The sequence below is a fragment of the Myotis brandtii genome, unplaced genomic scaffold, assembly GCF_000412655.1.
Source record: "Myotis brandtii unplaced genomic scaffold, ASM41265v1 scaffold191, whole genome shotgun sequence".
Lineage (NCBI taxonomy): Eukaryota > Metazoa > Chordata > Mammalia > Chiroptera > Vespertilionidae > Myotis > Myotis brandtii.
In genome coordinates, this window is record NW_005357115.1 from 395,227 (window position 1) to 406,685 (window position 11,459).

Genomic DNA, 11,459 nt, shown 5'->3' on the forward strand with positions numbered 1-11,459 from the left:
CAGTGTAAATGTTGGGGACTTTGTGCCTTTGTGCTGAATGACCGTTTTCCTGATGTCCTTGTAGGGTAAGGGCTCAGCCTAAGAGTGAACGTGGTCTTCCCTGAAGGGTGAGTGTCCCAGAAGTCACCCCTGGGAGGAGGCAGATCCTCATAGAGGAAACCGGACTCTGGAAGCAGGGGGGGGGGGGCGGGGGGGTGTCCTTCTAAATCTCTCTGGGCTCCTGCTTTGTGAGTTTGGACTTTAAGGAGTTTGAGAGAATGTCAGGGGCTCTTTGCTTCTACTTCACTGAGTCAGTTTTCCTGAGATTCTTCTGTGACATTTTGACTTTCTTTCCTGTGTCCTAGGGTGCTTTCTCCTTTAATCCTGGGAATGCTCAATCAGAAATTACAACCCAGCCCGGGGTTAGGGAGGGGAGTGGTTTGAGAGGCGGTGTGAGGAAACCACCGGTGGGACAGCTGTCCAAGGGTTGGATATTAACTTGTTTCATCCAGGGCTGTTTCAGGAGATACCTGTCCCTCTCATTTCTTTCATCATCATAAATGACTGTCCCTGCACACCCCCCAGCCTGCCTCACTGCTGCAGTGTCCCCAATCTGCCTTTAGGCTACACTGCAGGCACCATTGAATAGGCATGAGCCTTCACAACATGGTGGCTTATTGTATACCCATCTCTAACCCTGGGAACCACCAATTCAGCAGTCTCAGATTCCAGCCTCTTACTCCACTGGGAGAGCCTTCTTAGGCATGGGCCCAATTCTTTCAGTCCTGGAACCCAGCCTTTTCTACTTTAACTCCTGTTCACAATTTTGAGTAGAAACCCTACTAGGATGCAGTGTAATCTTCTTCCCCCTGAGTATGCCCCTCTCCCTAAAAGAATTTTACCTCACCAGCCCTCTGAGCTCCCTGTTGGGTCCTCCTCTTTCATGAAGCCACCCCAACTCTTTCCCTCCCCGGAACGAAAAGTGCTTCCCCCCCGATGAATTTTTGGTAATGAATCACACATGCCTCATGACTTACTCCAATAATCATTTCATGGTGAGGGTAATACCCACTTCACTTAGCTTTGCGGGGCAGATATCTCTGTCTGTAGATAAGTGTCTGGAATATTAACTCTATTCTGCATAGTGGCTTTGATTTGGGCAGATATTTTTATCTATCTATCACCCATGTCAAATGCTTCCCATGAGGCAATCTGGCTGACCTTCAAAGGATGAAGAGTACAGACCTCCCTTGGAAGCCAATGGAAGTGAATTCACTATCAGATTTTTTTTAAAGTAAAAATGGGAGATAATTAAATACAGTGTATTGTAAAACATATTTCATTGTGTTCTACATCACTTCATAAAATAAGCATAGTTCCTATTCTTCCATATGTATTTGTAACATTTTTGACTCCCTGATAACTCAAGTAAGAAATGTTTAGGCCGACTTCTTAATAAGCACTTGTTCTAAGAATAAGGTGAAAATGAAACCCTCTCAGATGAAAGGCTGATTGGATGAAAGGCTGTGCCATCAGAATAAAGCATGTGACACTCCTGGTACCGTCAGATGAAACAAACATGCAAAAAATCTGTCAGGGAGACCATCTTCTCTTTGAGAAAACAGATGCATTGCCTACCCAGAACCAGTAAGTTAGTGTGTGAATATAGTTTTGAATATTGTGGCATTATTGAGTCCTGTACAACCAAACAAACCAGATGTCTATGCATCTGAATAGATGGTAACTTATCATTTGGTATCTGGAAAATTCTTACTTTGCTGAATCTGATCCCAAAGTATGGGAGGAGACACAGGGCAGCACCCAATATCCCTATTTATGTAGCTTATTGACTTATCTAAGAAAAAACAAACTGTTATTCATTCATATTAGTCTGGACTAATTCTAAAATCTGAGGATTTTATTAGAACTATTTTATTTGGAACAAGGCTGGTAATATAATTTCCAAAAGAGAAACTCTTATTGGAGAGTAATAGAATGCATCATATTTATGCATTCTATCGTTTACATAATTTATAGCAAAAATGATTGTCTCTCTAGGTTCCGTATTAGGAGCATCAGAAGCATCACCTAATAGGTAATTTTATTTTGTCTGATTTAAAATATTTATCAAGCTAATTCACAGACTCATGGACTTCCTCCACTCCATGACTTCCAGTGTTTCATGGGGAGATTTGAGAAAAAAATGGTACATTTCAATAACATAAAAAAGGAATAGACTGTGATTCTAGAGCCCTGGGTTCTCTTTTCAGTTCAACCAGGTGGTCTTTTGTGTTGACAGTGACTTTCTGATGCACTAAAATGTGATCATTAATGACATTGTATTTGTGAAGAGCAAAGTACTCTGATGTCTTTATCTTTTTAAGCAGATGATTTTAGCTGGAACATGAAGGGTCTCTTTCCTGGTCACTGGGTCACAGGTGGCTTGCCATTTTGAGTTTGCAAATAAAGTGCATCTTGATAAATTAGGTTAAAAGGAGACTGCAGGCTGAGAGCACCAATTCAGCTCTCAGCAGGTGCCAGGCAAGAGTGCCCTTTTGCAGGAGAAAGCCACCAGTTCTGCACCTGCTCCCCGAAGAGGAACCAGGTATTTGAAAGGCTGCCATAGAACTGACTCAACGAAATCGTTCATAAACCGGATGTGGCTTTGTTTCCTCTCTGTTAGGGGCATGTACATTGCCATCTCAACTGTACCTAACCTAACAGTAGAGACTGAATGTGAAAGGGCTCAGCGGAGCCCTTCTTAATGGCCAAGTACCTGAAAGGATGCATGATTGCTTGAATTCTATCAAGCAAACCCAATGCTGGCAGGACTGTTCTCCATATGTCACAGAGGGAGCAGAGGAAATGCAGACATCCCGCATCATTTTACCTAATAGTTTAATCTTTTCCTTGAGGTAATGCTGCACTTGAGAAGTAAAACGAGAGAATGACTATAATCAATCATAATTAAGATGGGACATGTTGAGAGTCTGGCTAAAAATTATGAGATACATCAGACTCTTCCTCATTCACAAAATTGAGACATGGCTGGGAAGTCTATTTGGAACTGGGAACTGTGAACTGTGAGTGGGGTGTGGTCGACAGAAGAAGAACACTGAAAATCATGGGACAGAAACACAACTGGGAAATTAAGGCAGGCACTCAGTGCACTAAACGAACAGGTTTCCTCTTCTCCTTAGTCATCCTGCTGTGGTTGGCCTGCAGTTCAAAGGTTCTTTCAGATGATCAGATGATAGAATTGCAACAACTCCAAACCCCGAGAATTACTGAAGGATTTGGGAGAGGAAGTGATTTCAGGATTAGAAATGCAAGTTATTGTGTGCAAGGGTTGGTCTTTGAAGGGGAAAGGGTGGTTAACAAAGGGACCGGAATTGGTGTGTGGATTTCCTGTTCTTACTTCCTTAAGTGACACCCTCAGGGCATCTCTGGCTGCTGGGGGGCGGGGCAAGTGCTCTCTGCTGCTCTCTTTTTAGCCTCCTTAATCTTGTCGAAATGGCACCTGCCCCATGGAAACACCTGTCCTGTAGGGATGGGATTGGGTTGTAAGGGTTTGCTGTAGAGTGTGTTAAAGTGAGGGAGAAGAACCAACAAAATGAGTTTTGAGAGGTTGGCATCAGTGGGCCCATTTGGGGGATCTGAAACCTCTGGGAAATAATTAAAATTACAGAGTGAACGGAAGTCACCTCTTACCTTATGTTAAAGACTCATGTATACTTTAGCGAAGCAATTTTTCTAGCTCTGGACTATATAATAATAAGATATTATTACTCTTTTGTTTGTTTATTACTATAAGCATGCAAGGTCATTTTAACATTTACTCTTTATTGTGTTGTATGAAGTACCTATGTAATGCAGGTATGTACTGTACTAAAATCCCCATATTTCCAAAGATCATTACGTGCTGTAGCCCACAGTCTCTGCAGAAGCGCCATGAGTAACCTGTGCCTTTACACGTGACAATCCGTGGTTGGCTGCTATGAAAAGTTTAACAGGGGAAGAAAAGAGAAAATAAAGCTAAAGTATGAATACACTTTTCCAAACATACACATATGCAGCTTACAATGGAACCACAATGGAAACAAGTCAAATGACAACATTCGATGTAGTATCTATAAAATGCAGACTCTGCAATAAAAAAGCCAAAGGCACATAAAAATATATTTTAACTTTAAAAATAACTTAGTTACAGTAATACTTTGCTTGTCCTACCAACATGTAGCTGACAGTCAAAATTCTGCAATATTGACATAATATATAGGTTGTATATATAAGAGCTACAAGAAAATCCCACAAACCCATAAAGTTGTTCAAATGTGAAAACAGAACAGTTTTAACACTGAAGAATCCGCTACGGTGAGCCCAAACAACATAATATTGAAAAGAGTCCAGAAAAAAAGGCTTAGGTGTGAAATAAAATTTTGACTTCTTCTTGCTCAGAAAATGCCGAGTGCTGTGAAGTTCCTCCCTGTGACCGTGCAGCCCTTCGTGGCTGGTGCCATCCTGGCCGAGCCAGATTCCTATGTGTCTACAAACAAAACCTGTGAGCTGAACATCAGCCATGCCTGCCGAAACGGGTTCTCACTGACTCACTTCCTCTTTTTGCTAGGACGGGTCAGGTCTTTTCTTTTTTTTTTTTTTATAAACTGTTTTAGCAAACAAGGCCTAACAAGTAAAAAAATACTCTGTAGGAACATTATCTTAGAAAACCCATCATGTAACTGCAAATATAGCCAGCGAAGCTCTTCTCCTCAACTGTGGTTGGTTGTTGTTTTATTGTTGTTGTTTTTGATACCTTTCATCCCAAAGGCATCGCTGGAGGTGTCCTCTACTTATTTTTGTCCATGACATTCAGCACCTCATCCAAAAACGAGGGCCCCAGATCGAGCTGCAGGGAGAGGAGGGAGCCCGTGAGATCCGAGAGGGACTCCTCTGACTTAGTCTTTTCCTTGACCAGCTGGCTCGGGGTGGGATGGTCAAACATGTCCTCGGCCGGCCAGTCGGGGTACTGTTCGGAGAGGCTGGAGGAGTGGCTGTCCCTGCCCTGGCTGGACTGCGAGACGGACGCGGACCCGCTGGAGCCCCAGGAGACATCCCCCTGGTGGACCGTCCCGTTCTCCAACAGACGGCTTTTCTCCGGGGCCTTTTCCTCCGCGACGGGCTCGCAGTGGAGCCTGGGCAGCTTGGCCGGCCCAAAGGACTCCTGTTTGGAACTAAATGTCACCGGGGACAACAAGGGCAACATGAGCGCTTGGGACCCTCCGATGGTGGGGAGGGAGATGGCGTTCTTGAGCACAGGGGAGGGCGTTTCTGTGAACATGGAGTCGGAGGTGCTGTTGGCCCGGAAGAACTCGCTGTGCCCCGGGAACGGGCCCAGGGGGGCTTTCTCCTGGTTTCCAGGCAAAAGCTCGTAGTTCCCTTGGAGAAAGGAAATATCTCCGAAGACGTCGTGCTGGCCCTCCTTGCCGATGTGAATGGTGTGGCGAAAGTCTCCGAGGGGAGGGCTGATCATATCAGGAGACAGAATGTCCCTCAGTTTAAATTTCTTTCCTTTCTTGTTATTGGCCGCCTTCAGGTAAATGGGGGTCTTGGCTGGCATTTTGGAATTTGAGGATGTCTCTCCTGCGAACGGGGAAAAGGGCCACTTTCTTCACGGGGGTTCTGTGTGCCCGACAATCCTTCTTGATAGGAAACTGTCACACCATTTTCCTCCAGTGGCTTCGGCAGGGGCCGTGAGAGGGGACGGAGGTCGAAGAGACCGTCCTGGAGCTACAGCCAAGTGGGGCTCTCTGGAGCGCAGGTCCCAACCTCCAAGCCCGTCCACAACATGGGAACCTGGAAGAGAAAGCAGCGCAGGTTACAGTAAGCGCAGGTTTCACAAGAGCCTGGGAGTAAGGGCAGGACGAGTTCCCGTCTGAAGCCGTTTTGCTGTTTCCCTCCATGAAATAGGATAAAAACGTAAAACTTAACAAGGGTCCACTAACCTTAAGTCTTACTTCAGGGGGGGAAAAAAAAGAAGAGGAAGAGAGATATTAAAAACCCCCAAACCGGTGACATCAGCACTTTTGAAACATGGCCATGGGCAGAATTCTCTAGACATGCCTCAGATTTTAGTCCTTTCATGACCAGAGTGAGTTCAGCTCCTTACCTACAACTGGATTTATTTTAAAATACATTTTCTCTTTTGCTTTGGCACTCACACTAGCAAGACTAATATTCTGTTGTTGAGTTTTATGGGTTAATACAATGAATGGATAAAAATAAATAGTCCTACAAGAAAGGGGCTGGACATACCATTTACTAAGTGACAGTGACTATTATATGCTAGTGTCCAACCAAATCTTAATGACGTGACTTCTTCCAGGTGAGAAAACTCTAAGATTCAAAGTAAAAAAGACAACCATTAAAAAAAAAAGCACCTTTTCTCAATAACAGAGAGCCAAGAAAATTCTTCCAGGTGAGAAAACTCTAAGATTCAAAGTCAAAAAGACAACCATTAAAAAAAAGCAAAACAAAAAAGCACCTTTTCTCAATAACAGAGAGCCAAGAAATGGAAGAGCAGGAGCCGGAATCAAGTGGAGAAAGAACACGGTTGGCCTGTGTGTCGGGACTTGGAGGCTTTCTGAGCTGGGAGAAAAGAACAAACCTGCTTCCTTGCAAAGAAAATCGTGTGATCCTACAGAATAGGTTGGGCCTTCACTTGGAAATACGTTGGGAACATTTACTGATATGCGTGTATCCTCTCCCTGAGGCAGGCAGAATTCCAAGGTAATCTCGTGATCTGCCTCCCGGTGTTAAGGGCTCTGTGGGCGGAAGCTGTGACTTGCTTCTCACCAACAGGATATGGCAAAGCTGATGGATGTCACACCTCGATTAGGTTACATTATAAAAGAGCCCACCTCTGCAGGCTGGAGGTGGAGACCCCCTTTAGTGGTTTGAACCCTGCTGAGAGAGGGCCTCTGGAGGTGAATTTTGCCAACAACCGGAGGGAACCAGAAAGTGGATCTTTCCCCAGTCGAGCCTTGAGCCTCGGATGAGTCTACAGCTCTGACACCTGGTTCACAGCCACCGCCCTGCCCGCATTCCTGACCCACAGAAACTGAGTCATTAAATGGGTAGTCATTACACGGGTATCATTGTAAGCCACTAAGGATTGGTGGTAATTATAACGAACACAGCCTCCCTGCTCGAGGCTACATGAGGGGATTAGAGGTGATGAGCTACAAGAAGGCTTGGGGGCGCTCATTTTACAGATCGTCACCCTTGAAAAACACCCTCCAACTCTTCAGTCACATCAGCTGCCAAGGAAAAGCTCCAGCCTCTCCCGCTGCGGGAATTCCTGCAATGGCTCCACAGCCACCTCTCCCTGGCCACAGAGCAAGCAAACAAATAGATATTGGGAAGAGTGGGCTAGGTGGTGGCTTGAAGAGAGCCACACCTGCTCTGTAGCAGCTGGAGGCTGGCTGACATCTGCCCCATATTTTTCTTTTCAGCAAGAGTTTTAAATTCACTTGCCTGTGGCAGGTGGTGAGAACTGTGCTCCAGCCCCCACTGGCAAGGTGACAACTGGCTCCACTGGGGAAGCTACTTGCAGCCAGGCCTGAGGAGGCAGAGAATGACGGGCAGGAGAGACCCATCGCCGCCCGGCTGAGGGTGTAGGGAGGAGCCGAGGCAGCATGACCCGCTTTGCACCCAGACTGGGCTCACCTGGAAGCTGCCCAGTAGAACCCCGCAGGCATTGGCTCTTGATTTGTCTTTAGTCCCAACTAAGGCACTGGCTCAACCTCCCTGAGGTGCTATTTTATGGCCACAAGGACAGGCCCGAGGGGTCTGCTTTCTCACTTCAGGTAAGTAATGCCTGGAGGCTGTCACTGAAAGAGATGCTCAAGCAAGAATAAGGGGAACTCAATCATAGGAAGACATTCTCTCTGTCTTACCTCTCAACGGGGTCTTGCAGCAGTTACCAGTTTAAACACTGGGTCTTCCTGCTTAGACCTCAGAAGTTCCTTCCCCTGTAAGTGCACCACACAGGCTAGGGCCTTGCCCCCCAGGGGCCTGGCGCTGCCCTCCTGCCCACTGGGCCCAGTGCCACGACTGCCTGCAGGAGCAGCTGGGGCGCCTCCTGCAGAAGGTGGGAGCAGCCCTGAGGGACAGCTGCCCACACACGGCTAGGGGGCAGCTTCCATGGAAAGATACAGTATGTCCACCACCCCTCAAGGGCATGCCAGGGCTGCTGTGGTCAGCTGGTGGTGCCAGGGTTTTGCAAAGCCAGAAACTGAGGCAGGCCATGTCACATTATTTAGGGAAATACTATAGTAAGAGGCCAGAAAGTTGCAGCAGCCAGAATGCAATTCTCTGTCTCTCATGCACTCACTCACATTCACCCCTTCCTTGAACAGCTGGGGGCGTTGAGGAGGAGCGGTGAGAAGGGGGAGAGAATGCCCGCTCCAAGGTCCCTGCCTGGCCACGGGCACTGCAGGCCCCACGGCAGAGGCTGGCTCAGCCTGGGAGAAGCTGGGTTTTTAGGTCATTGGCATGGACCCAAAGATGGCAGGGAAGTGACAACATATAGAGAAAAAAGTAAGAAAAGGGCTGGTGAGTAGGCTCGATAAGCTGCCGGCAATGAGATGCTGGAGAGCGGGAGAGGAAAGACGATACCTTAAAAGGCATTTTTCTTTCTTCTGAAAATATTTACACTGTATTTACTGCATAACAGGAACATAGGCTTCTAGGCTTCAGTAATTTGTATTGAACTTCTGCTCTGTGCCAGTGCTAAGAGCTCCCAAATAAATTGGATGTTTTTGTGTGTTTTTAAAGGAATTGGGGCAAAATGTCAGTTTTACAAGTTTAGACGAGTTGATGTTTTCAGTGCGATATGAGGAAGATATCTGAGAGCTCAGATACCACCTGTCTATCTTATCTGTTATCTTTCCCCTCCAGCTCAGGGCCAACCACGCTTACCCCTCCACTCTGAGAATTCTGGGCTCCCTCACGTATCAGCCAGGGGACATCCATGCTCTGCTTCCTTCCCAGGCTGATTTCTCTTTCAGGATCTCCCCTGCCATCGCTAATGCAGAAACCCAATGGGCAGTTTCCTCACAGGTAACTAAGCAGCTGGTCCTGGAGAGGGTGTGTGTGTGTCTCCTGGAAATCACCAACCCTGAATACAACAGCGAGTGTTTATGTACCGGGCACTGCTCCAACCTTTGCCATGTACTAGCTCACTCACAGGAACCCAGGAGGCGGCTGCTGTTAATATCCCCATTTTACAGCTGATGCACTGAGGCACATACTTAGTGCACGGCAACCGGGCACTAAGCCAAGTGGCCAGGCTCTAGAATTTGAGGTCTTGACACTTAGTAAACACACTTCTTAGGAATTCAGTCAGCTCCCAAATTATGAAGGGGAGGCATTGCAAAGCCTGTTTAAGAGACAAGTGTGTGATAAGGCATTGGGGCTGGTAAGGGTGGGGAACAGGCCTTGCAGACACTGATAGCATAAGCTCAAACAGGTCTACCCTCATTGGAAGTCAGTTTAGCAATTATCTATCAAAACTGCAAATCTCATGCCTTTGGCCCTGGAATTCCACTTACAGACATTTCTGGAGATTTATCCAACTTGCGTATATGTGTACAAGGTTACCAATCCAGCACCATTTGTTACAGCCTCGAGCTGGAAAGAACCTAACTGTCACAGATATATAAAGTGAATCCATACAAAAGGAAATAACACAGGTCTAAAAAATGATGAAGCAGCTCTTTATATGCTGATATGGAAAGGGCTTCAAAGATACATATCTTCAAAGGAAAAAGAGATCGGTGCAAAGTGTGTTGATACATTTGTACTGGCTTGTATGTCTGGAAGCTCACACAAGTAATGTGACTGCCCACAGGGACAGGAAGTAGATGGGAGGGGATGAAAGTGAGAAACATTGATTGGCTGCCTCCTGGGATCAAATCTGAAACCCTGGTATGTGCCCTGACCTAAGTTCACAGGGCTTACAGGCCAGCAGTGAACTGCTGGAGCAGAACTGATGAGCGAGCCCTCGTGGGTGTCTCCCAGGCCAAACGAAGAGAATGTCTAGCCTTCGTGTTTCAGTCAGGACTCTACCCCATCACTAACTACCAGGTCCCGAACCATCCTAGAGTGCTGCCTGCCCACTCGGACCTTTCCTGTTCCCCATCTTTCCTTTCATGCCATTAGTCCTCTACTCCTACTACCTTCCTCAAATTAAAAGAAAAAAAGAAAAGAGGAAGGAAGGGAGGGAAGAAGGAAAGAGAGAGAAATCAAGAAACTTTCCAATGTGTAGCCCTTTCTCAAAAAACCCTCCCCATGACCTTGAAATCTGAACTCTCCACAATCAATCGATAATCCCTTTCCCTGAGTTCGTGGATCACTGTTGCTCTTCTTTCCCCCTCGTAGGTGACACTCAAGATAATATTCACCTGCAGGGCTCTGAAAACAAAGGCCCCAGTTCCTGGGCACTGGAGAGAACAGATCTGCCAACAAAAGGGTTCAACTCCCCAGTCAGTTGCTTGTCACTGCCCATCAAGGCCAGAGAGAATGCCTGGCAGATGTGCAGGCATGGAAGTCCAGCTGCAAATGCACAGACTCCCACTTACAGGAATTTGTGAGAAATCCAAGGCACAAAAGGCCTGGAGAGGAAGTGAAAGCCACAGGTTTGATAAGAAAGACAAGTGCCCAGTGGCCATTCCTGCAGTAGGCTAGCCAATTCTAGTTTCTTACGGTGACTGATTTAAGCCTAAGTGACAGTGTTCATCAGAGGAATCACCACAGCAATAATAATTCAATGAAGGGAAAACGGAAGTGGCCCCTTGCTTCATTTCCTTGTCATCCTTTTGGTAAACAGAGTGTTGCTGAAAAGACCAAAACAAGGCAGTGGCCAGGAGGAAGGCAAAAACAAGGGGATGTGACAAAGTGACCCACCAAAAAGTCAGTTCCTCAATTAGAGTTGACTGTTTTGGCAATTCACAGGGCTCTGCAAAGGAACAAAGAGGTTGGCGTTTTCTTTAAAATTCCATTTATTTTAAGAAAGGAATGTTTGGTTTGTCTGCTATTTGTTTTTAGATCAATTCTTAGTGGAGAGAGAGGGTGAAAAATGCCTTGCCTCCTGCAAAATAGGTTGCAATGTTAATTTAAAACACACATGTATAAAAACAGGGGCAGGTGGAGGGAGGGGGTAGGACCATCCTGAGGGAGCTGCAGGCCTCTGCCTTCTACTTGCGGGCAGTGAGCCTACACCAGACGTCCCTTTTCTTGCTTAGTTGTCACATCCTTCAAGGACATCCTAGCTCCTGCTCGCCTTTCCCTGTCTCAGCGTTGTACAATGTGCCCTTCTTCCTGGCACCCAGACACAGCACTATGGCACCACCTGGGCCCCCAGCAAAACTACTAAATGATTCCTCCAACAGCCCCAGGGAAGGATAAGGAAGCAGCAGGAC

General features: G+C 46.5%; 1 protein-coding gene across 1 annotated transcript in view; it reads right to left on the reverse strand.

Annotated features, from left to right (window-relative positions):
- Nucleotides 1-3,802: 3,802 nt before the first annotated feature.
- Nucleotides 3,803-11,459, reverse strand: part of CDC42EP3 (CDC42 effector protein (Rho GTPase binding) 3) — a 22,566-nt gene continuing 14,909 nt past the window's right edge. The window contains exon 2 of the mRNA XM_005864717.2: nt 3,803-5,832. Within this exon, the coding sequence (XP_005864779.1) occupies nt 4,826-5,596 (771 nt within the window). The 5' untranslated portion in view covers nt 5,597-5,832 and the 3' untranslated portion in view covers nt 3,803-4,825. The remainder of the gene's footprint in view (nt 5,833-11,459) is intronic.